Source organism: Hemiscyllium ocellatum, chromosome 29 (genome assembly GCF_020745735.1).
Source record: "Hemiscyllium ocellatum isolate sHemOce1 chromosome 29, sHemOce1.pat.X.cur, whole genome shotgun sequence".
Taxonomy (NCBI): Eukaryota; Metazoa; Chordata; class Chondrichthyes; order Orectolobiformes; family Hemiscylliidae; genus Hemiscyllium; species Hemiscyllium ocellatum.
Window position 1 is genome coordinate 47,730,505 of NC_083429.1, and position 26,541 is coordinate 47,757,045.

At 40.7% G+C, this 26,541-nt stretch overlaps 1 protein-coding gene across 8 annotated transcripts in view; it reads right to left on the reverse strand.

The window, feature by feature from the left end:
* Nucleotides 1-1,155: 1,155 nt before the first annotated feature.
* LOC132829613 (centrosomal protein of 164 kDa-like) overlaps nt 1,156-26,541 on the reverse strand; it is a 219,217-nt gene continuing 193,831 nt past the window's right edge. For 6 of the 8 annotated variants that reach the window (XM_060846905.1, XM_060846907.1, XM_060846908.1 and 3 more), the window contains 10 exons: nt 25,575-25,759; nt 21,038-21,164; nt 19,955-20,016; nt 15,924-16,131; nt 14,789-14,896; nt 14,061-14,175; nt 12,194-12,559; nt 10,073-10,136; nt 5,785-5,907; nt 1,156-2,119 (listed from right to left, as the gene is read on the reverse strand). In XM_060846905.1, coding sequence (XP_060702888.1) covers nt 2,023-2,119; nt 5,785-5,907; nt 10,073-10,136; nt 12,194-12,559; nt 14,061-14,175; nt 14,789-14,896; nt 15,924-16,131; nt 19,955-20,016; nt 21,038-21,164; nt 25,575-25,759 — 1,455 coding nt within the window. In that variant the 3' untranslated portion in view covers nt 1,156-2,022. The remainder of the gene's footprint in view (nt 2,120-5,784; nt 5,908-10,072; nt 10,137-12,193; nt 12,560-14,060; nt 14,176-14,788; nt 14,897-15,923; nt 16,132-19,954; nt 20,017-21,037; nt 21,165-25,574; nt 25,760-26,541) is intronic. The other 2 variants (XM_060846909.1, XM_060846910.1) reach the window with 2 other exon arrangements.

Here is a 26,541-nt window from a genome sequence, read left to right on the forward strand (position 1 = left end):
CAAAGAATTCAATAAGACTTGTAAGGCAAAACCTACCCCTCACAAATCCGTGCTGGCTGTCCCTAATCAAGCAGTGTCTTTCCAGATACTCATAAATCCTATCCCTCAGTACCCTTTCCATTACTTTGCCTACCACCGAAGTAAGACTAACTGGCCTGTGTTTCCCGGGGTTACCTCTATTCCCTTTTTTGAACAGGGGCACAACCTTCGCCACTCTCCAGTCCCCTGGTACCACCCCCATTGACAGTGAAGACGAAAAGATCATTGCCAACGGCTCTGCAATTTCCTCTCTTGCTTCCTACATAATCCTAGGATATATCCCATCAGGCCCGGAGGACTTGTCTATCCTCAAGTTTTTCAAAATGCCCAACACATCTTCCTTCCTAACAAGTATCTCCTCTAGCTTACCAGTCCGTTTCATACTCTCCTCTTCAACAATACGACCATGATTTTTTTGTTTTGCTTCTTACCACCTATGCTGCCAAAATACATCAGCTTGCACATCTTTGTATTAAATTACATTTGCCACTTGTCTACCTATTCTGCCAATCTTTCTATGTTTGGTTGTAGCTGTTTGGTATTGTCACTCCTCCAAGTTTGGTATCATCGATAAGTGATAGAAAGTTCACTGAAAAGTTCAGGTAGTGTTATAAACCATGAAAGGAAACATCCCATGGTGTATAGTCAGCTCAAGGTCTGAGATGCGGTGTTCATCTTGCTACATACCTCAAAAGATACTACAAAATGAATTTGTTTCACTTTTTGATTCTGTTTAGTACAAGACATTTTCTGTCCATATCAAATCAAGATAAACTACTGAATAATAATTCATAATAAATAAATGCAGAGAATTTAACAAATTATTACTAACATTACACTTAAAAGTTAACTCTGGCTTAAACCAAGTAGATTCAGGGCAACAGAGGTTAGTATGATTAAACAGCAATATAAAGATGCTTTGAGCTAGACAAATCTTTTTAAATAGTCAAAGTATTGACAGGTTTGAAGATTTGATACTGTTAATCATAGAAAGCAAAAGCAAATAAAAAACATTCAAAAACAATTTAAAGCTTTTCATGTAAAATTAATAAAGAGTTGTAAAAGATTTGACCAATACATACCATGTAAATAAGTGGAGAAAAGCTTGTTGCAGCACGAAGCAGCTCTTTTGTTATTTAATTCCTCCTGTCCTCCATTTTATTACAGATCTTCCATTTTATACTTTTTCCACTCCCACCCCCTCAATTTTACATGTTACATTTCTGACATTTCAGTGTTGATGAAAAATTCAACTTTGGAGACTTCAAGATGACCTCATGAACTGTAGTACCAAGAACATAAAATGATTAGAACCAGTAGGGGGGAAACTAATAAAGTTTTTTTTAATATAAAATGGGTAACAGGCCGTGGAATAAATTAGCAGCAACAGCTACTGAAGCAAACATCCTCTAGAAATGTTCATGGAAAGATAAGTGATAGAAGAATATGATGAATTGTGGGTAAAGTGATGTTAAGATTGATGTCAATCTATGCAATTGTACATCTTGAGTATAATATGAAGTACAGTTGGGATTTGCAGAAGAAAATATAGCCTGAGAAGAGGAGTCCCATTGCAAATTCTTGCATTCTCCTTTATGGCCAGGTTCAGATATTTTTTCTGGGTAATAAGTGACACAACAGTAACACTACAGTATACAAAATGAAACATCAAGTCATTGCATTTTAAAATAAATAAAGCATTTTATGCACACTTCAATCAATTATATCTCTGGCAAAAATCATGGTCACCCCACCACCACAATTTCTGATACTCTGTACAAACATGCTTAATAATCAGTTGGGTTATTTAGAAAAATACTGAGTAGAAAATACTTTATTCCTAACAATAACTGATTCAAAATATTTACTATTTCAGTTTATTAAATAGGTGCTTTTCGAGAAAGGGCCTGTTTATACATTAGATATAATATTAATGTATGCACCCATCTGACAGGGAAGCTACCATTAGAGGACTTCAGCTTCTCAAAAGTGGTAGACTTTGATTTGGTTGTTTTCATCCAATCCAAGCTGGATTAAACCTTGAGTGGATGGAGTCCTGTTTGTCCTTGTGAAGAGAGGGCTAAAAACATATGTAAAGGAAATATAACAAGATTTCGATACCTGCCTGAAATTTTGCTTGGCACAATATTTATGTAGAATCACAGAATCCATAAATGTGGAACCAAGCCTTTCATCCCATCAAGTTTACACCGACCCTCAGAACAGCATCCCACCCAGACCCACTTCCCTACCCTATTTCTGTACCCCTTCATTCCCCATGGTTCCCTTACGTGAGAAGGGATGTAGTTTTACTGGTGGCAGTGCAGGAGAGATTCACAGGATTGATTCCAGAGATGAGGAGTTTATGAAGAGGTCTTATGAACAGAGATTAAACAGTTTAGACTTATACTCTCTGCAGTTTAGAAGGATGAGAGGGGGTCTAACTGAGGTATACAAAATGCAGAAAGCATTGACAAAGTATTCGTGAAACAATCTAGAACAAGAGGTTCTGTTATTAGGATAGCAGTAGCTAATTTGAGAGAGAGGAGAATTTACTTCTCTTAAAGGACCGTGAATCTCTGGAATTGACAAACAGTCTGGTGGATGCTGGTACATTGATTAAATCTAAGAAGGTAAAAAACAGATATTTAATCATTGATTAAGGGGCCATGGAGAGTGGGCAGGGAAGTGGAGTTGAGGCTGAGGTGAGATCAGTCATAGTCAAATGGTGGTGCAGGCTGGAGGGGCTGAATTGCTCACTCCTGTTCCTAATTCTTATGTTATGTTAATAGCCTCAGTGACCCCTTCGAGCCATTTCTTCTGATGATGCCACCAGTGCAGTTTACTTAAAAATAAACCCAAAAACAGACTCAATGTTTTTAAATAGATAGCACAGTGACAGGGCTAAACACAAGTTTAAAAGTTAGTGCAGCCAAGTTTAATGTCTCTGATATCAAACATGCCATGACTTCCTGGTTTCGACCAGGCTGCTTTGGGAGGCATCAAGTGAAGGTGAGGTATTTATGCCCAAATCAATTCTACAACACCAGAACATAAATTTGAGAGTGCATTCGGAAATAATTAAAACTCGTGTCCTTTTCTTCACAGAATGATTCATACCCACTGCAGCAGATGGTATCTAAAAGTCAGAGAGCAGATAAATCACAGCAGCTCATTAATGGGCACCAATGCACAGTTCCTAGTGATTCATACAAAACAGCATTTATAGCTCCCTGGAGCAGAGACTTCTTTCAGTTACTTGGCCACTGTTGGCACTTTGCTCATAAAGGCTTTGGAAAATGAGACAGTATGAAGTCTCCGATAGTTGTATGGCATCCTAACAATTCTCCAACCAAAATCTTTGATTTAACATTTGTGTTGACTCCAGCTACTCTTCAAAAATCTATGATTATAGTAGTACCTCTGTCACATAAGTAACAGATCCTTCAATTTTCTCTCTGGTAATTCTTGGAATTTGTTGAAAACACCCACCAGTTTCTCCCACACTCCATAACATTCTCCAACAATGGGCCCTGCCAACAAACCTGCCTTTTACTCTTCACAAAGGAACTCAGATGAATGAGGTGAATTCTATTAATAAAGAGGTCTTCCTTCCATTAAAACAAAAAATCTCCCAGGTGAAACAACTAATTAGGATGGTTGGGTTGCAAACAAGCTCATATTGTTGCAAGCTCTCTATTTCACATGTTTAGTTTAGAAATAGGAAAATAGGATATATGTATGGGTGGCTCAAGAGTTGGTGCAACAGAAGTGGTTTTAGATTCCTGGATCACTGGGACTGATTTTGGGGACTGATTGAGAAGGTTAAGGCACATGGAACTGAGGGAAACTTGGCAAGATGAATCATAAACTGGCTGAGTAATAGGACATAAACGATAGTGGTAAAAGGCCGTTTGAGTGACTGAAGGCCAATGTCCAATGGTGTTCCACAAGGATCAGTACTAGGACCCTCATTGTTTGTTATATACATAAACGATATAGATGAAAATTTGGAGGGGCGTGTTAGGGAAATTTGCAGACAACACCAAGATTGGTAATGAAGATGATGAATTTAGGTTACAGGAAGATATAGTTGGGTTGGTCAGTTAGGCAGACCAGTGGCAGATGGTATTTAAAGTGCAAAGTGAAACTCTTTGGAAGAAGAAACAAGATGAGGAAGTATTTAACAAATGGCAGGACACTGGATAGCTTAGAGGAACAGAGGGATCTTGAGGTGATTATTTACAGATCCCTGAAGTTAGCAGAGCATGTGAATTAGATAGTTAAGGAGGCATATGGAACATTTGCTTTCATCAGTCGTGTGGCACAGAGTCTAACAACAAGGAGATAACGTTGGGAGTTGTACAGTGTGTTGGTCAGGCTGCAACTGGTGTACTGTGTCCAGTTCTGGTCACCTCACTACAGGAAGGATGTGATAGCACTAGAGGGGATACAGAGGAGGTTCACCAGGAGTTGCCTGGGATGGAGAAATTGAGCTCCAAGGAAAGACTAGATAGGCTTGGATTGTTTGCTATAGGACGGAGAAGACTGAGGTGTATGAGATTATGAAGAGTATGGACATGGTGAATAGAGAGCAGGTGTTCTCCTTGGTTGAGGAGTCAATCATAACAGGGCATAAGTTTAGGCTAAGGGGCAGGAAATTCAGAGGAGATTTGGGAAAAACAACATTTTCACTTAGCAGGTGGTGAGAGTCTGGAACACATTGCCAGGGAAGGTAGTGGGGGCTGAAAACTTTGCAGCCTTTAAAAGATATTTAGATGAGTTCTTCAAATATCATAACATTCAAGGACATTGGAATTAGTGCATTTTTACTGGTTGTTATATCGGTGCAGATTCAATGGACCAGAAAGACTTTTCTGTGCTGTATGAATCTACTAAATACACGCGTAACCTTCACTCCGAGGGAAAGGATTTCAGTCCCTCCTTCATCTGACCAATCCACTGAGTTGTCTGAAATTTTCCAAGACTAAATTACATACATGAATAATCAAACAGCAAATATTAAACATGAATTTTGTACCTATTAAGCTAAAAAGGTCAAAGAATTACATTCAAATTATGCCCCAAATGCAATGACCATTAATTACTGGAATAAGCAATTATCGAAGGGAAAAATATTACAAGATTAGTTAAAAGAAATTAGAGATACAGCTAAGTTAAAAACAGCCTAGCTCTCCTAATACTAATCTAAACCGAAACCTATGTCTGCAACAATTTACTCATCATCCAGCCACTTTTCACAAAGGAAAATTTATCATTGTTTAAAATACAGATTGAAAGACGTTACTGTCTTTGCCATTCCAGCTCTGTTGTCATATCCTCAATCCTCTGGGTATATTCTTTGACAACTTCCATTTCTATGAGCCATGGATTAACTCAGCAACAGATGCAGACGTGCTTCTTTCCCTCTTCTGATACCACAACAGCTGCTACACCCCCGCTACTGCTGTAATATTTCACATTGGTTTTAAAAACTCTGCTCTTTAGCTTAACAGCACCATAAGTAACCTATAATTGGCACAAATAAAGACCAGCATTTTGTGCTGCCTTATCAGCACTAAGTCAAATGCTTACATGATTCTTTCTTATTTTCCATACATTGTTCCTGGTTGAAGCAAGCTAAATCCTTGTTCTTTTAAAAGATTCACATATTTAAGTCAGAAGTGACAGAATGATTCTTGAATCTCCGTACTAGATATGGTTTCAGAATTTTTTAAAGGATACGTTTTTGGGTCCTTCTTGAAGCTTTCCAGCCATTTTTTATTAGCATCAATCATTCCTTGAATAGAGTCCCTGTCCCCTTGTGTAATCTTGGATTGCGATTGGTGTAACATTTTTACCTGATCACTGCAGAAAGCAACATTTAAAATAAAACAAAATGTCAGCAGAACAGCAATTTGAAATGCAGATTAACCATAAAAATATAATTTGTGCAAATTTACCTCCTTTATTAAACAGTACCAAGAGAATAGAACAGGAAAACAACATCTTTGCACAGGCTGATGACTAACTCTTCTCCCATTTTTGTTTGTTGACATTCCGTTAGGTCAATACAGCAACTCACCATTGCTCTCATATTCATATTTATTTAATTTCAGATTATTTGGCTATCATTTCAATGTACCTAGAACCTTACTGTTCTGACTTTAAAATGTTTTTGTGAATGTGCTCTGCTCTATTTGGAATAAGTACTTTACAGAAACATAGCTAAATTCAAAAGGATTGCAGAGCAGAGCTTAAGTAATAGTCTTAAGTTGACTGATCACAATTCTTCTTGTTGCCACATCTGACATATTTAGCTTATTAACCATAGTCTTTACTGTAAAACTGATAACATTAGATTTTGAAAAAGCACTGTAGGGATGCATTTATTTCCCTTCTACTCTTTCTACTTTGTGTTGAGTCTTTGAAAAGTCTTGATCGCTTTTAAACAACTTGTCCAAACTGTCACTCCAAACATTTGGGGGAGTAATTTGAACATAACTTTGTTGGCGAAAATCTCATAGGATCAACTGGAATGTGGTGCTTGGTTGTTGCTTTCTAAAAGCGTACAACTGAGCAGCACGTAAACACGTGTCGTACCTGATCTCATCACTTTATCACAACAGGTGAATGAACACTTGCAATCATTACAACCAAGCTCACTCAGAAATGTATATTTACAAATTACTCCCAAATATAAGTGAGCTTGTGTGTGCTAAATCTTCCTTCCATATGTCAGCATGCATCTTGTAGTATCAACTCCCACTCTCTCTGCTACTATTTTAGTTCAATGAAAGCACAAGTGGAGATCCGAGCCAACTTCTTGTTCCCAACTCAGGGATACTGAGACCAGGTTCACAAACCCTTCAGCTCTTCTACACAGTTATATCTACAAAGATTTGGGAATCAAACATGACCAATCAATTCTGTTGTAAAACTTCTTCATTGCAATGGGGGGGTTTATTGGGGGTGTTAGCTGTTATGCCTTGACTTGATGCTCTGAAAATGTGTTGCTAGAAAAGCGCAGCAGGTCAGGCAGCATCCAAAAAGCAGGAGAATCGACGTTTCGGGCATGAGCCCTTCTTCAGGAATGACTTGATGCTCTCCCCAGTTGTGGTTGAGAAGGTGGTGATGAGCTGCCTTCTTTAACAGTTGCAGAGTCCATGTGGTGTAGGTATGTTCACTGTGCAATTAGGGAGAAAATTTCAAGCTTTTGACCTGGTGACAGTGAAGGAATGGTGGTGGAGGTATTACATGTTGAAGATGTTAGATGGGATGCCAATCAAGCTGTCTGGTTTAACTGAATGGTATCAAACTTCATTATTGTTGTTACAGCTGCACCCTTCCAGACAACTGAGATATATTTTGTCACATTCCTGACTTCTGCCTTGCTGTTGACAAATAGCAAGTTACTCACCACAGAATTCCCAGTCTCTGACCTGCTCTTGTATCCACAATATTTATATAATTTGCTATGTTAAGGGTACAAGTGTACCAGGAAATTCTGATCATGGGACTATACTTAAATAATTAACTTGACATTTTTCTTTTCATACAATGGTAGATCCGGTGTGTATTTCTGAGAATTTCTAATAATAGTTACTCCTTAACTAAATTCAGAGAAAAAAACAGAATAGATCATATAATTGATACATATGATTCAATACTTAGTGTGGTGCTAAGATACACTGGGGATTGTTATAGAGATTCCAGTTGTTTAAAGACACAGAGGGAGTATTTCTGCAGATGCTGGTGAGAAAAGATAAAGACTGCAAAAACATATTCCATATAAAAGAAAGCTTGAGTCACAGATCGTTTCATCTGTATCAAACAGTTTCAAGGTTCCAAAGGATTTCACCACTACTGCCGAGCAATGCTGCCAATTTGCACAGAACACGTAGTTGAAAGTGGGGAGGAACTAAGAGCAGGGACAGTAGGATCAGGAATAGCATGATAGACTAGGAAGTGGAAGCTCAATGAGACACAGATCTGTTTGTGAACATGTTTGCAGATAACGCATATGAAAACTAGAAAGCATGCAAATCATCTATTTTGCATTAAGGGTGATCAAAGCAGATAAAAAGACAGAGAAAATGCATATTTTAGTCAACCATACTTGTTTGCATAAGAAATTCATAGGACTGTCAAGCAATGTGACACACTTCATACTTTCATGAATAGAGTCATATGTTGCAGACTGTTGCCAAGATAAGTTTAAAAAATAATAAGAATACATTCAGATGATAATTGGTCTTGAGATTTAAGTACAGAAAACAATATGAAACTAAAATACATCACTATGGTGCGATACATTCTTCCAACAGGCATGGCTGATTGTTTTGAGTCTGAATATCTGCTAAATAGCAGCCAACAAGCTGAGGAGTATGTCCAGGTTCTGTGAACTGAAAAATAGCTGTCCCCCAGAGCTAATTCTGTTCATCTGGATTTTTATTGGTAACAGCCTTGAAAACTCACATTTAAAAGGGAAAGAACATCTAAAAGAAACTTTGCATACATAGAAAAGAAACTGTATTTGCTTGATAATTTTTGTGAATTTGTTTATCAATTGGAAAACCAATTAAATCTGTATATTTGTGCTGTCTAATACCGCTGGTAAGTTACTGCTCACACATCAACTTGGTTCTCTGAGAACAACAGGTTCTTGAGGGGCTTGACAAGGTCAATGATGAGAGAATGTTTCCCCTCATGGCAGAGTTTAGGACCAGAGGGTACAGTCTCACAATCGTGAGATGGCAATTTGAGACTTAGATGAGAAGGAATTCCTCTCAGACGGTTGACAGTCTTTGGAACTCCTTAACACAGAGAGCTGTAGGGCAGAATCCATATACATATTTAAGGCTGACATATGGATAGATTCTTGATCAGTAGGGGAAAGGACAAAACGCGAATGTGAGCAATGTAGGATCAGCCATGATCCTACTGAATGGTGGAGTAGGCTCTAGGGGTCAGACAGCCTTCTCCTGTTACTATTTTATTAGGAATTCTCTATTCCTGAGATGCTGCCTAACCTGCTGTGCTTTGACCAGCAACAGAATTCTCTATTCCTGAGATGCTGCCTAACCTGCTGTGCTTTGACCAGCAACACATTTGCAGCTGTGATCTCCAGCATCTGCAGACCTCATTTTTTACTATTTTATTAGGTCCTTCTATGGTCCAAGGGTGCTGCAATGGTGTATTTGCTTCCTCAGCAGTCATATAACAGAGGTTATTCAAATAGTTTTACAGGAAAGGGGTTATATGATAGTGACACATATTTAGTTCATGACTTTCTCATATATATATATATATATATATATATACACACACACAGGCAGTGTTCACAAAAAACGTGTCACCCTTCACATCAGATGATAACATCAGTAGACATTGGTTGGCTTTGGATGAAAGATGACCAATGCTAGATTGGAATACCATGATCTCTTGCGCTGCTGACTCACCTTGAGTGTACAAATTATATAGAGACTAAATGTATCTGGGCTCATTTAAAAAGTTCACTTTTGAAAAGAATATACATATTGGTGTCCAACACCTACAAGGTGGTGGAAGATTTTAGCAAAAGCTCAAAACACAACATAGATTGGAAGAACCTTCATTCATGAAATTTTTTTTTTGGTAGGGAGTTTGTCATTTCATTTTCAATAAGCCATTTTTCACATGGTTTCAAACATGATATAGTAATGATTAATCTGCTGGATTGAAACATCTTGGATTCCTCAGCACCATAATCTGCTCGTCACAGCTCTGGGAGTTGTTATTTATTGGTGAACTGGATGTTAGCTCTGTAGAATGCTTCAGCATGAGAGAGTGAGGAACTCAAACAGGGATCTGAAGGATTCTAGATAATTCTGGAGGTTAGACCTGCTTGGGTGAAAATGGACTCAATAAAATGAAAGTTTCAAGGAGCACCAAGTTCTAACCCACTACCGTGCACAGTAAAGTGTTACCCAATTTAAATGGAATGGGTAAATAACCTCAAAGCAAACGGAATTATCCTCAAATGCAGTTTTACCTTGCAGAAACATATCCCAAACGGCTCTCAAAGGGTGCAGAGCTTCTTAATGTTGGGATGCCTCCTGGTCACAAGAAAAATATGATCAGATTAAAAACAAAAATAATTAACAAAAGTCCAATGATTTGCTTTCATAGTTTATGAACCAAGCAGGAAAACGTGATATGACTGATCCAAGAATTTACCACTCAATACTACAGTTAACTCTTTCTGCTCTCTCCTCATTTAGTTTTCCTATTTCAAAGAGCATTCACTGACCAAGATGATAGACAGGTGACCTGCTCTTGTGACGTTTTGATTTTTTGATGGGGAAGCAACTGAGGAGCAAATGGTCATAAGCTTGGAATACTGTCAAAACTAAAAATAGAAATGTGAAAGTGCAAATAAGGCAAATTAAGAAGAATTGATTGGATTTTGAAAGCTTTTACTATCAAGTGAGACTCTTTAATAGAAAATCATGGGCTGCCCATTGATTATTTTCAGACATGTGCTGGGTTGCAGAGAAGATCTGTCTCTGCCTCAATCACAACTTTTGATAAAAGGTATTTAATACAGTCGGTTCTGACATAAGTTGATAGTTCCGTTCTCGTGTCAGAGTCATAGAGATATACAACACAGAAACAGACTCTTCAGTCCAACTCATCCATGCCAACCAGATATCCCAATCCAATCTAGTCCCACTTGCCAGCACCCAGCCCATATCCCTCTAAACCTTTCCTATTCATATTCCCATCCAGATGCTTTTTTAAATGTTGCAATTGTACCGGCCCCCACCACTTCCTCTGGCAGCCCATTCAATATACACACTATCCTCTGTGTAACCTTTATTGGGTAGAGAGACAAGAACTGTATACATGGATTTGGGTGTGGTCTCACCAAGGCTATGCACAGCTGCAAGTGGACATCTTTGCTAGAGGGTTTGAATACATCAATGAAGTCTAACATACCATTTGCCTTACAAACTGCTTGCTGCAACTACTTGTCTGCTTTCAGTGACTGGGGTAAAAGGATACAAGGATCCTTTCTTTAAAAAAAATCAACATATCCCAACCTATTATCATTTAAATAATACTCTGCCACTTTGTTCTTCTTCTAACTTTACTGTGATCACACATAATATTAAAAATGCGCAAGAGCTGCCCCATTCAAGCTACTAGGGCCAGAATCACTTTATAGCCAATACAGGTAAGGAAGGTGTGTGTTCTACATTTAACCATATAGGTTCTCAATTATGTTAAAGCCAATTTACATTGAAGAATTGCGCATTATAGCAGAACCGGCTGTATCTACTTAGGCTGTGTGACAAAACATTCTAAATTTCATCTTGCCTACTATAGAAAGCTCTGAATCTATACCTCCTTGTTATCGGATCACCATCTAGGTGAAACAACCTTTTTTTAAACTTTCCTAAAAGATCATTTGGAAACTTCAACAACCAGTCTTGATTACTCCACATTTTATTTTATCTCTGCACTTGGTACGATTTTCAGCATGTAGCACCCATCTAAAAAGTTATCCATAATGTTGAAGAAAGCACTTAGAAGTTGTTTTCTACACAAGTTCACTATGCAAGCATGTATTCTTATCAAATTCACAGATTATTTACCAAGTAATTTTCCTAATAAAAATTAGAAACAAATTTATAAATTGCTACAAAAAATTATAACTGTGTGCATTTAAACAAGTCAAATTCTGATTACATGAAATATTTGAGCATTATAAAAATGTGCTTTGTGCCAGTTTTTAGTTTTGCCTAATGAATGCAAATCACCAAGAGTGGAAACTAAGGTTTGAAACGCAATTTAAATTTGATTATACACTGTATAAAGTTCCCTGTCACTTAAAAATCAACTATAGAAGTGCAGCTCCCCATGTTGGACAGAAGACCAGTCAGCTTCTTTCCCCAAAAATAATTTTTCAAAAGAGTAAGCTGGATCCAAACGTACAAAGTATTTTAGTTTGCAATAATTGACTCGTCTATTTGTTCAAACTTCCCAACATCTTGGCAGGTAAAATATATAGGAATTAACATCATATACAGCTTAAGTAGGAAATATTTTCTTGGAAATTTAAAGGTAATTTGCAACAAGCTTTAGTGATTAGATAAGATTAACTTCTGACCTGGGAAGTACTTGTGCCACTTCTCACTTAATGCATCATCTACAGATTGAGATGTGGGAAGATGGGTGGTGGCATTTGTTCCTTTGTTCCAAATCCACTGCGAAGGCAAGGGAATAGTGTTGGAGGAAAGTAAAGACCCACTGTTCTGGGTCCTTGACAAGGAAGCATACACAGACAAAGGCACACTGTTGCTGGGAGGTGGGACATTGAGAGTCTGTGCTGTGGAAAAAAGCGGTGACTGTTGCATCCCCAATGATCCAAGAACACAGAGAACGCTGTTAAGATCATTGGTAATTTTTTGAACGGAGTCACTGAGATACTGTATGTTGGCACGCTGAGCAAAGGACAACTCGTTCTTTAAATCTGCTGTGAGAAGAACAAAAGATAATTCAAAATGTTCAAGTCATGAGAATTAAAATTCTTAGAACTTTTTTTTATATCAACCTGTTCAGAGATGTTATGACCCACTTTTGGAGAAGGTGGCACTTGAAATTGGGCCTCCCATTCCAGAGTTACAGACACTGTCACTGCACAAGAGCCCCATTATTTTTTTGAAAGAAATGATTTTCCCAACTGACCTTAGGTGAAGACAGAATCAGGTTCAATTGCAAAGCCCCCGTCAGTAACTGGTAGTTGAGCTAGGGATTTTTGATTGGGAGCATAAGCTATCTGAAATACTAGCATTCGGAAAAGTCGAGGTTTCATTCAGGAACAACATGTCTATCTAATGCTAGTCGAGGAGTGTGGCACTGGAAAAGCACAGCAGGTCAGGCAGCATCCAAAAAGCACGAGAATCGACATTTCAGGCAAAAGCCCTTCCTGATGAAGGGGTTGCGCCAAACGTTGATTCTCCTGCTCCTCGAGAGCTGCCTGACCTGCTGTGCTTTACCAGCGCCACACTTTTCGAGACTGATCCCCAACATCTGCAGTCTTCACTTTCTCCTATCCAATACTAGGCTACAGCCTTACTTGCATTTCACTTGATTCAGGTTGTTACAAATTTTGATCCATCTCTCTGGTCTTCATTTATTGACACAGTGAGGTAAGGAATGCTCAGCTTGTGAAACTACTGCTATTACATTTGTATCTCTATTCAGTTTTGATGAATGGTCATTGTCATAAAACATTGACCCTTTTGCTCTCCAAAGATTTTGCATGATCTGCTGAGTATTTTTAACATGTTCATATTGTATTGTCCAGTGGTTACTGGCCACTTTTAGTGGTCCACTGGTAAAACAACGTTAAAAATCACACAGGTCTCGTCCAACAGGTTTATTTGGAAGCACTAGCTTTCGGAGCGCTGCTCCTTCATCAGGTGATTGAGGAGAATAAGATTGTAAGACACAGAATTTATACCAAAGGTTTACAGTGTGATGTAAACTTTAAAAATAATTTCTGTGATCTACATATGAAAGAACTGAAGCCAACAGGGTCATTCTAAAAATGAGAGATTTAACAAACAATCCAGGTCTTTTTCAATATATAATTTCAGGTACGCCACACTGTAAACATTTGCTATAAGTTCTGTGTCTTACAATCTTATTCTCCACAATCACCTGACGAAGGACCAGCGCTTCGAAAGCTAGTGCTTCCATATAAACCTGTTGGACTAAAACCTGTAACTTTGTACACCCCAGTACAACACCGGCATCTCCAAATCATGACTGGTAAAGCAGGCTATCTACACTCATGGAAGGCAGGAGAACATTAAATGGTCAACAAAGAAAGAATGAAAGGTAAAACAGCTATAAAGGTCATATGACAGACACACAAGATCAATGCAAAAAAAAATTTGGTAATTGTAACTAGAATGTGCAATGGAAATATTGCTTATTACAGAACTAACAATGCTGGTTTCTGAGCTCACTTTTCTGCTGAGGTGAATTGATGCTGGCAATGCTGCTGAGGTCATCGGAGTCTGTAAGGTCAAAAGTCACTGCTTTCTTGTCCCCTGTGCCTTTTGGTGCTTCTTCATCTGAAATCTAATAGATTGAAAAGTTTAAATTCACATGATCTACAGCAGGCAAACATTTCAAAAATACAATTTTCCTTCCGTGTGCTCAGTTAGCAGGTTTCAAGGTGGGGTGACACCACTGGATTAGAATGGGCTAACCAGCTAGTTCATCCACCCGTTTTGGGAAGCATAAATTTGGAAAACAGGTGGCGACAGGTCTGGGCTCAGCTGAAACTAGTAGCGCTACTATCAAATTTATTCACCGTAGAGGCTTGTGTATGCTGTGTCTACTTGTGTAAAGTAGTAAAATGGTACTGCTGCAAGTAATGGGGAGAACAGGAGAAGAAATTAGAAGAGCAATATTTTCAAATTCTTATTCCTGGGAGAAGGAAGTCCAGGTAACATAAAAGCACAGGTGATTCTGATTCAAAAATGAACCTTGCCACTCAATTTTCCCAAAGTTTTCCTTGCAAAAAACAGCAAAGAACCACTTCTCTATGATGCTGGTTCTATTAGAGAAGCTTGGAAGCCATCTCTCATGGCCGAGCATTTTCCACCTCTGGATTCATTAAGATGAGCCTTTGGCATTACAGAGGTATGACTTGATTCACCTAAGTGAGTTGTGTTCAAAAGATACCCACCCCTTCAGCAAGCGATGATTCCAGCTGATTAAGTTTTTCCTCCTTCTTTTGTAATAACACCTGGCCCTGCCTCATTGTCATTTTCATCTCATCCAGATGTTGGGCTTCCTAAAGTAATACAGAAGAACATGAGCACTGAGCCAAGTACTCAAACGTTTTCACAGGATCATAGAATCCCTACAGTGGGGAAGCAGGCCATTCAGCCCATCAAGACCACACCGACTCACCGAACAACATCAGATCCACCCCCTAAGTTCTCATTGTAACCCCGCATTTTCCATGGCTAATCCACTTAGCCTCCACATCCCTGGACATTAGGGACAATTTCCCATTGCCAATCCAGCTAGCCTGCACATCTTTGGACTGTGGGAGGAAACCGGAGCACCCACAGGAAATCCATGTGGACACAGAGAGAATGTGCAAACTCGGGACAGACAGTTGCCCAAGGCTGGAATCAAATTGTGGGTTCCTGGTGTTGTGAGGCAGCAATGCTAACCACTGAACCACCGTGCCGTTCAATTATATTGATATAATTATTTTTACTTCTAATATTCAAAGCTGCACTTGCACCTACACTACTGACCATCATATTAAGGAATTAACAAAAACAACAAAAAACTTTTAGGTTTCACTAAGCCACTGTTTTAAAGTAGCTAATTTATTCCTTGGTGAATGAGTAGGTTCATATAATTGAGTGCAGCACTCAGCCATGAACCTCAGAGTTTCAAACTAAACTCTCTAGTCAGTGAACATTAATATGCAATCAGGGCAAGAACTGAAATAAGCAGTCATGCTGCCTGTTAAACCTCATTGGATTTACAAGATCATTTGACCAGGGTACTAAATGATCACCAAAACTGGTGATATCATAATCCAGGAAAAGAAAGAAAATTAAATTTAAAATCTCTCCTAATCTGCTTTCTTTGATCCCTTTAATTGTTTGGAAGAAGCATTTCAACTTTTTGTTGGTTAATATCTACGTATTTCAAACACATCATTGATTTATTGTTCCTTCACAGAAGCTATTTAAATGCATCTCACGGAAGACTCAGAGGGTTGAAAATATGCACACACAGTTAACAGGAGTGTGAATTTTCTGCTATCATTGGGTGTTCCTTTAGGCTAATCCACTCACCTGTTCCAGGTTTTTGTAGGCATCCTGCAGGATTTGACTACTCTTTGGATCTTGCACGTCATTCTGTGCTTTTCTGACATCATGCCTCCACTGCTGCTTAGCCGACTTAAGTGCTGTCTGCCGCTTCCGAAGTGAGCGGGTCTGTCTCATTAGGAACTCTTTGGCTTTATTGATGGATAGTCCTTCAGCAGAGATATAGTACCTTACACTGGGAAAAGTAGAGTAACCAGTCCATTTTAATTTGTAATGGAAGTCATGTAGGTTAGTTTGAATCTTCATAAAATTCACGTTACTCTTCCTCCTTCCAGATTTGAAATCAAGACTCATTACATGACTGCACTCATCACTGCATAACAAAATAACTTGGAAACTCTTCATCTCTTATGATTTATAGACTTCTAAAGCTCTAACTTTGTGTCATTACAACTTTGGGTTACCTCATCTTCACTGTCAAATCCTTCTTGACAATTGCCTCTTCACATACACCTTTAGACCATAATAATAACCAAAATAATAAACCATCAGATATAGAAGCAGAAACAGGCCATTTGGCAAATCGAGTCTGGTCTACCATTCAATGAGATCATGACTGATCTGAAAATTCTCAACTCCACTTTCCTGCCTTTTTGCCATATTTTCATTTTCCATATTCTCACCATTTCTCAATTCCCTTACTGATTGAAGATCTATCTTTGCCTTGAATATATAAAAGTTCCAGCCTCTAAAGCCCTCTAGGAAAGAATTCCACATATTCACTATCCTCACATAAGAAATTCCTCTTCATTTCTGTCCTAACTCTTCACACTGCGGTTATGCCTCTGGTCCTAGTCTCTCCACCAAGCAGAAACAACTCCTCAGCACGATCCTGTCAAGCTGACTAAAAATGTACGTTTCGATAAGGATGCCTTCCATTTTTTTAAACTCCAATAAATGCCAGCGCAACCTACTCAATCAGCAGTTTATGCTCACTTCGGCCTTTCACTTCTGTTTATATATTTAAAGAAGCTCTTGCTGTCTGTCTTGATATTACTTGCAAAATTATCCTCTAAATTTACTTTCTCCCTTTTAAGTTTTTTTCAGCCTTTTTTTGTCGGTTTTTAAAACTTTCTTAATCCTTTGATTTACCGACCGCTAATCTTTGCCACATTGAATTTTTTTTCTTTCAATTTGATACTATCCTACTTCCTTGGATGGTCAATCCCCTTCCTAGAATCCTACCTTCACAGTGGCATGTATCTTTGCTGTGAGTCATTATTTCCGGAAACATCAGCCATTGTTCCTCAATCATCTTTCCTGCTAAACATCTTCCTCAATCCACTCCAGCCAATTCTGCCCTCATCCTTTGTAATTACTATTACTTAAGTTTAGCATAGCTGTTTCTGACCCAAGATTCTTACTCTCAAATTGAATGTTAAATTCTACTTATGTTATAGTGGTCACCATTTTCTAGGGTATCTTTTACCCCAAGGTCACAAAACACACTGGTGAGTTAAAGGGGGATTTTCATAAAAGTACTTTGCTAGTGTAGGATTGAACAAAGTGAGAGCTACTCAACAATTGGCCATATTATAACCATATTCTGGTATGACTTGCCAGAGGCATTCAAAGTTGCTCCAATCTGTGTTCATTTTTAAATATATTCCCTATTGCTTTAAATGGGAATACAAAAACATGTAAATAAACATCCTTGGGACAATGCTGCAGAAAGAATCAATGCAAAATATAGGAATTCTGAACAAGAGGCCTTCCAATGAGTCAAAAAAGTGTGGTGCTGCAAAAGCACAGCCAACCAAGCAGCATCCGAGGAGCAGAGGGTCGACATTTCAAGAATAAGCACTACATCAGGAATGGGGGTGGGGGGACACAAGGGAGCTGAGAGATAAATGGGAGAGGTTGGGGCTTGGGTGAAGGTAGTTAGGAAGGCGATGGGTAGATGAAGGTGTGGGGTGATGGTGATAGGTCAGAGCAGAGGGTGGAGCGGACAGGTGGGGGAAAGAAGATGGACAGGGAGGACAGTTCAAGAGAGCATTGCCGAGTTGGAGGGTTGGCTCGGGGTTACATGGGTGGAAGGGAAATGGGTAGACAGGCAAAATCAACATGGATTCCATGTGGTTGGAGTGTCCCAAGGCGAAAGATGAGGTGTTCTTCCTCTAGTCGTTGGGTGGCTAGGATTTGGCCATGGAAGAGGCTCAGGACATATGTGAAATTGGCAGAATGGGAGAGGGAGTCTTACCCAAACTTCACACACTTATCTTCACCATGGGCATTCAGTCATTGTACATGTCCATCTGCCATGATGACGATCCCCAAGCCCTCCGTTTTTTCCTCTCCTGCCGAACCAACCAGTACCCTTCCACTGTACTCATTTGATTGGCTGAACTTGTCATCACCCTCAACAATTTCTTCTTCAAATCCTCCCACTTCCTTCAGACCAAAGGGGTAGTCATGGGAACCCACATGGGCCCCAGCTATACCTACCGCTTTGTCGGGTATGTGGAACAGTCCATCTTCTACAGCTACACGGGCACCATTCCCCATCTTTTCCTCCGCTACATCGATGACTGTATCGGCAACACCTCGTGCTCCCATGAGGAGGTTGAACAGTTCATCAAATTCATGATCACCTTCCACACTGACCTCAAGTTCACCTGGATCATCTCGGACACCTCCCTCCTTTTCCTGGACCTCTCCATTTCAATTTCCTTGATCGACTCAATGCAGACATCACTTCAAACCCACTGACTCGCTAGTTACCTGGACTAAACCTCCTCCCACAACCAACCCCCCACCCCGCAAGAACACTACCTCTTACTGCCAATTCCTCCACATCTGCTCCTAGGAGGATCAAATCCATTCCAGAACATCCCAGATAGCCTGTTGCTTCACAGACCGCTTCAGCCCTTGAACCCGACCCCTCCTTGTGCAACAAGGATAGCCTGCTCCTCACCTTCCACCCCATCAATCTCTAAATAAAACACATTATCCTCCGCAATTTCAGCCACCCACAGTCGGACCCCACCACCAGAGATATATTTCCTTCTCCAGCTCTGCAGAGGCCATTCTCTCCGTGACCCCTCATTAGTCCAAACCTCCCACCAATCCATCTTCCACTTCTGGCACCTTCCCTTGCCACCACAAGAGGTGTAAAACCTACGGCCATGCCTCCCCCCCTCACTTCCATCCAAGGCCCCTAAGGATCCTTCCACATCTGGTAGAGATTATCCTGCACATCCATACACCTCCTCTACTGTGTCCATTGCTGTCGGTGTGGTCTCCCCTACACTGGGGAAACAGAAAGCCAACTTGTGGAATGTTTCAGAGAACATCTCTGGGACACAAGCGCTAAACAACCGCACCTCCCTGTGGCCAACCATTTCAACTCCTCGTCCTACTCCGCCAAGGACAAGCAAGTCCTGGGCCTCCTCCATGGTCAAATGCTAGTCAACCAACGACTGGAGGAAGAACGCCTCATCTTCCACCTTGGGACCCTCCAACCACACAGAATAAATGTGGATTTCACCAGTTCCCTCATCTCACCTCCCCCACTTTATGCCAGATCCAAACTTCCAACTTGACACCACCCTCTTGACCTGTCATACCTGTCCATTTTCCCATGTATCCACTCCTCCCTCCTCTCCAACCTATCACCTTCACCCCCATCTTCATCTACCTATCACATTCTCAGCTACCTTTCCCCTAGCCCCACCCCCCTCCCATTTATCTCTCAGCCCCCTTGGGCCACACTCTCATTCCTGATGAAGGATTTATGCCCAAAACGTCGATTCTCCTGCTCCTCGGATGCTGCCTGAGTGGCTGTGCTTTTTCAGCACCACACTCTTCAAAGATAAAAATTGCTGTTAAAAACATACACTGTAACTTTATTCGCTTTTTTACTTCTGAACATCAAAAGTGGAATAGCCAGTGCTGACATGATGGGCTAATCAGCCTCGTTCTGCATTGTAACAATTGTGTGATTCGAAGACATGACAGGAAGCAAAATGGTCTAAAAGTACTGCATATTCCCCACTTACTTATCCATGCTGACTTCCTCATCTTCAGTTCTGAGAACTGGGGAGCTGCTGCGATTTGGATTCTGAAGATGTTGAAACAAATGAAACAATTTATAAATGGATTTTGTGGCAAATTACAATTGCCTATTAAATGAACCAGCTGTTGAAATGCTTGTCTGAAACGTTAAAGATTAATATTTTAGACAATGTTAAACATGCACAAGCAAGAAATGTACAGCTGTATTATGATCTCTCAGCAATAAATCTTCATACAACAGATAAGAAGTCAGAGAAATAAGCAAACCCGAAGTAATTTTATTCATTGCATGGATACAGTACAGAAATCCAGTTCCTCAAAACTGCCTGTTTTGATGGTCCAGGAATTAAAGAGTTCAATATGGTTCCTATCTTACCAGTGTACTGCTCTGACAGTTTCAGTCCATTAATTATTTGGTCAGGGTTTGTAGCACTAAAGTGACCACATTTCAGCTAAACTCAGTATTTTTACTAGCAATCTTACCCAGGCAGGCCATAAGAGTGGATAATTTCAGAAATGACAAATGCTGCCCCGGTAACTGAGGGAATATTTCCCTTCTGAGGCTAGAGGGGTAAAGATAGTAATAGTTCTGCCCTTCTTTTGGCTGTGCCACAAATGAAGTAGGAGAGCTTGATACTGATAGCAAAGAGACATGTGCAAAAATAATTCCTTGTGAACAGAATTAAAAGAAAACTGAGAACACTGAAAATTTGAAAAAGTGTCAATTCTAATGAAGGATCTCCTTACAAAACCTTAGCATTTCCACCCATTTCTAAGATTCTGCTATCTATTTTGAGCACTTTTCATTTTTATTACTGATATCCTTTCACTGAATGGGAAACAAAGAAAATGTCTAAATTCAGTACTCATAAGACAGTATAGAACTCCAAACCTCTGAAACCCATAAAACTGCAAAATGCACAAGTCTGATAATCAGTTGAGAAATATGGCAAAATGTGAGGGTATAAAAGTTTAAGAAACTTGGTCTGTCTGGATTAATAAGGCTCAATTTTTAAACATAGAGGGCTTAAAAAGGGGTCACATTTGCTTTAAAATTTCATTCTCACCGGTTTAACGTGTAGATTTAAATCCTCAATATGAAGTTCATCTTCTTCCGCAACACCAGAGGTTCCGTTGATTACAGGCACTTCCTTTAGCATCTCTTGTTTCTTTTTGATTGTCACCTCCAACTCACTGCAAAATTGTACTTCTTCGAATTAAATTGCATTAAGTACTGTTTGGCTATAGATGTCACATCTTAATACAATACAAGTAATTGTGATTGTGGAGCATTTTGTAATATAGTCTAATCTTTTTTTTAAATAAAGCATTTTAAAAATGCTATGTTATTCTAAGACTTTTCTTGCACATTTCTGACAGACCTTATATTTCAATGTCACTTGAAGAAGTGAAGGCAATTCTCCTGCTGCCTTGGTAAATATTTCTCCTTCAACCAATATCACCAAGATCAAATCAACTAGGCATTCATCTCATTGATACTGGAGAAGTTTATTATGAATAGAATGATTTCTGCATTTTCCACAGAATTACTTCAGACATTGCACTTCAAATTAATTTGCTATATTTGAAATGCTTTGTAGCCATTCCTGAGAGATGGGATTACGCACTATGGTGGCAAATCTGCAACAAAATGCAGCAACTCAGAAACCCACAGCCCCCGGAATCTTCCTCCCATTTCCTCTGATTCCAGCCCCTCTCACAACCCCATCTCCTGTGGTGTATTTGCTGTCCCTGCTCTCCAAAGCTGAATGTTCTGTAGTCAGCAAAGGTCTCAGTTTTATCCCTCTGCATCTCCACCACAATAGATTTCAGGCAGGACATGATTTTGAATGTTTCTTCCATCACCTTCATCTCTGTGCCCATTCTTTGGTCAAGGGTTCTTGTCCTATCTCACAGACTCCTTTGTCCACCACTAACATTCTTCCTCCACCTTGACCCCTATCCTAAAGCCTTTTACCTGCATTCAATCTGTTCATTGAGAACTGTCGATGTGACTTTGGTCATCTCAATTGTTCTGCCCTCCTACCCATTCCAATCTGTCTCCTTGTGAACTGACTGCACTCTATGATCTCAAATCCAATGTTGACTTTACAATTAAGCCTGCTGATGAGGGTGGTACTGTTGTTCTCTGGTGGACTGACCTCTACATTACAGAGGCTGATCCTCAATATTTCAGCAAAATCTTGCAGAGGTCTGAGCAACGCGTCCTTGGCAAGATGTGTGACAAAGTTGGGTGAGAATGCAGCGATACCCATCACAATGTCAAAACGATCTCTGCACTATCTTTTATGCTTTTCCCAAGCAGTGTGGCGAGTTTGTCAATTGGCAGAGGCGAGAAGCAAAATGACAAGGATGAAATCTCGTTCAATACCCTGTTAACACCACAACTCACCCTGCATATTTTCACGCTCCCACTTTATTCAATTCACCAAACGTGACGGATGTCAGAAAATGTTGCAGGAAATCAGAGCTTCTACCTGGCAGACTCAACTGGCCACTTTCTCTGAACAACATCCATGCTGAACACTGAGCAATATCATCTCAGGACACAATCTATAGGCACCAGCTGCATTCATCCATTGTCGATGGACACGGGCATCTGCCAACCCATCATTATCATCCTGGCATAGTTCTTGGAAGACGAAAGGGCAGACTTGTATAGCGGGGAGCAGCAGCATCTATCACTGAAAGGCTGTAGCCAGGACACTGTGAGCACAGGCACCCAGCCAGCTCTCAGACAGGACCAAGCTACATCTCAGGGTTTGATTTTTTAGTGCTCATTCACTTAGTGCCTACTTACATATTCAAAGCATCCCTTCCTTGCCATATTGTGCCAATTAGTGCTGTCACAGAAACAGGCAGCTTGCATTGATGCTAAGCAGTCCTCAGCCATGGCAATATGCAAAGGCCCCATTGGCAAGTGTGACAAGATTCCAGCAATAGTCCTGAAGACTTGTGCTCCAGACATTGCTGCTCCCCTAGCCAAGCTGTTCCAGTACAGTTACAACAGTGGTATCCACACAATGTGGAAAACTGAACAGGTATTTCCTGTACATAAAAAGCAGGACAAATCCAACCCCAGCCAATTACCACCCCAAAAGTCTACTCTTGATCATCAGTAAAGTGATGGAAGGTATAATCAACAGTGCTATCAAACAGCACCTGCTTAACAGTAACAGGCTCAGTGATGCCGTGTTTGGGTTTTGCTAGGGCCACTCAACTCCTGACCTCATTTCAGCCTTTTGTTCAAACATGGACAAAAGAGCTAAATTCCAGAGTTGAGGGGAAAGCGACAGCCCTTGACATCAAGGCTGCATTCAACTAAGTATGGCATCAAGGAGCCCCAGTAAAACTGGGCATCAAAGGACAAACTCTCTGGTGGTTAGAGTCATATATGGCACATTGGAAGATGGTTGCCGTTGATGGAGGTCAGTCATCTCAGCTCCAGGACATCGCTGCAGGGATTCCTCAGCTGCTTCAGCAATGACCTTCCCTCAATCATAAGATCAAAAGTGGGGATGTTTGCCAATGATTGCGCTATGTTCAGCATCAGTCATGACTCCTCAGATACTGAAGCAGTGCATGTTCAAATGCAATAAGATCTGGACAATGCCCAGGTTTGAGCTGATAAGTGGCAAGTAACATTGACACCAGATAAATGTCAGACAATGACCATCACCAATGAGAGACAATATAACCACCACCCCTTATCATTCAATGGTGTTAGCATCACTGAATCATTCCACTATCAACATCCTGGAATTACCACTGACCAGAAACTCAGTTGGACTCACCACATAATCACAGCAGGTCAGAGGCTGGGAATACTGCGGTGAGTAACTCACCTCCTGACTTCCAAAAACCTGCCCATCATCCACAAGGAGTGTGATGGAATATTTTACACTTGCTTGGACAGGTGCAGCTCCAACAACATTCAAGAAGCTTGACACCATCCAGGTCAAAGCAGCTTGCTTGACTGGCATCATACCCACAAACATCCACTCCCTCCAGCACTGATGCTCAGTAACAACAGTGTGTACTGTCAACAAGATGCACTGCAGAAATTCACCAAAGATCCTCATACAGCACCTTCTAAACACATGACCATTACCAATGAGGGGGACAAGGGCAGCTGTTACATGGGAACACCACCACCTCTAAGCCACGCACCATCCTGACTTGGAAATATATCACCGCTCCTTCACAGTTATTGAATCAAAGCCCTGGAGTTCCCTCCTTAATAGCATTGTTGGTCAACCCACAGCAGGTGGTCTGCAGCGGTTCAAGAAGGCAGCTCATCACCATCTTCTCAAGGTGAGCAAGGGACGGGCCATAAATGCTGGTTCAGCCAGTGACACCACATCCGACAAATTAATTTTAAAAAATTCTTACACCTGCTCTGCGTGCCAGCATATTACACAGCAAGCAAGCGGCAAGTCTCAAAGTCTTAGGGAAGTAGTCCTTGCTGAAGTCCATGGAGGCAGCCCTCAGTTAGGGGTCCTGGCACAGTACGTCAAGGGCAGACTCCCATAGCAGTCTAGAAAATTAGCCCCGGTCACGGTGTCTGGTCTGGGGATCCATGCCACTGCAGTCCAGGGAATGGGCCACAGTCAGTCCGTTAGCTCTAAGACGGTAACCCCCAGACTTCTGGTAAAGGGGTAGGGCTTATGTAGTCATGAAGGTGTATAGGCACAAGTCAGGGGTCTGGGCACATCTTGCCTGAGGCTGACCAGTCATGCCAGTCACTAGGCCACAGTCAGTCCATTGTGTCCATCTACAGAAACTGAAGGGCAAAGGGCAATTGTAATCAATATTCCACTTCTCCCTGTTGCCATGCCTTCAGTCCTAGGGGAGAATAGCTGGGAGATGGAGTGTAGGTATGTGTAACTGTCCAGCAGCCCCCGATGGTGGCTGGGCCTGGCTTTCCATGACAGCCATCAACCTGCCCATGGAGGCAGACAGAGAGTCCCATGACTCATTGCACTGATGCAGCTTCTGGGCAATGAGGGTCATTGCATCCCATTGCAGAACAGATGTTAATGACCTTCCTCCTGCATTGTTAGCCATTCTTCTGTATCCTGGCAGTGAACCAGTTAGCAACCTCCGGCTAGGCTGGCGGCATGGCCTCCCCTGCTGTTCCTCCAGGAACAGAAATGCTTTCCTTTGCACTACTCCATCCACTGACGTCCACAGCCCTATTGGAGAAATTCAAACCTTTCCCTTCTCCACCACGTTGCCCATCAATGAGTAGGGCAGATTTGGAAAGCCAGTGTCCATCTGAGCGCACTGCACTCTTAAAAGACAACGTGAAATTGAGTGATGCGGTCTTTGGGTGAAAACTGCTAAGTGGCACGTTGCTGCAAGAAAGCAGAGGTGAGAGATGCCACATGGTAACTAATAAGGTGAGTTCGGTAAGATTATAGAGAGAAAAGTTTCAAGGTATTGTGGCAAACATACCATCCAAAAAAACTTGATGTAACTTAGAATTGGCCAAAAAAAAAGCATAAGATTCAGAACTTGCTATTCTTTGGTGAAGTCCGAGCACCTCTTTCTTTCAACTCCTGCTGAACAAAAGCAAGTTACCTAAGTTTATGCTGGAGTTGCTGGCTTTCTTTCCTGAGTGTGTCAACCTCTAGTTGCAGTTCCACTTGTTGGTCCTGTAGCTTATCCAGGTTCTGGTGAGCCTTCCGGATTGAATCCTGCAATGTGGAGTGCTCACGCTTTGCTTGTTCTACTTCTTGTTTGTTTGGTCGTGACTGAAGGATTTCCTGCATGGGGACCAAAAGAAAAGTGCACAGAACACAAAAAATATTTCCAAAAATTGGAAACACGTACCTGAAGGGGAAAATTTATGATCAACATTTAAAACTCCACATAGCTACACTTATTAATTTTGCATACGTGCTATTTTGTTTCTGAAATTTTATAGGAAGGTGAGGAAGATATGGAAATTCATGCTTGTAATGGGAAATGTGGAAAAGTCAGGAGCACAGAGGTCTTGCTACATTTCAAGAGTGCATCTTATTAGCATTTGTATTTAAATTAGGTTCTCTGCTCAGCAGATTTCTGGGCAGGAAAGCTAGTGTTCAAAAAAGTGCAACGAAAACAGAAATTGCTGGCGAAACTCTGCAGGTCTGGCAGCAACAGCAGGAAGAAAGCGGAGTTAGTGTTTTGAGTCCAGTAACTCTTCATCAGGACTCTTTTATTCAAAGAATTACAGCTGGCATTCTGGGGACTGGTTGCTGGGGAGGGGATATATAACAGAATATAACAGCTGAGAGTGAAGGAGAAGCAGGATGTCCAGAGGAGCGACTGTAGACAACGAGACCATTCTTTTTTTTTTAGATTAGATTACTTACAGTGTGGAAACAGGCCCTTCGGCCCAACAAGTCCACACCGACCCGCAACCCACCCCATACCCCGACATTTACCCCTTACCTAACACTACGGGCAATTTAGCAAGGCCAATTCACTTAACCCGCACATCTTTGGACTGTGGGAGGAAATCAGAGCACCCGGAGGAAACCCACACAGACACGGGGAGAACGTG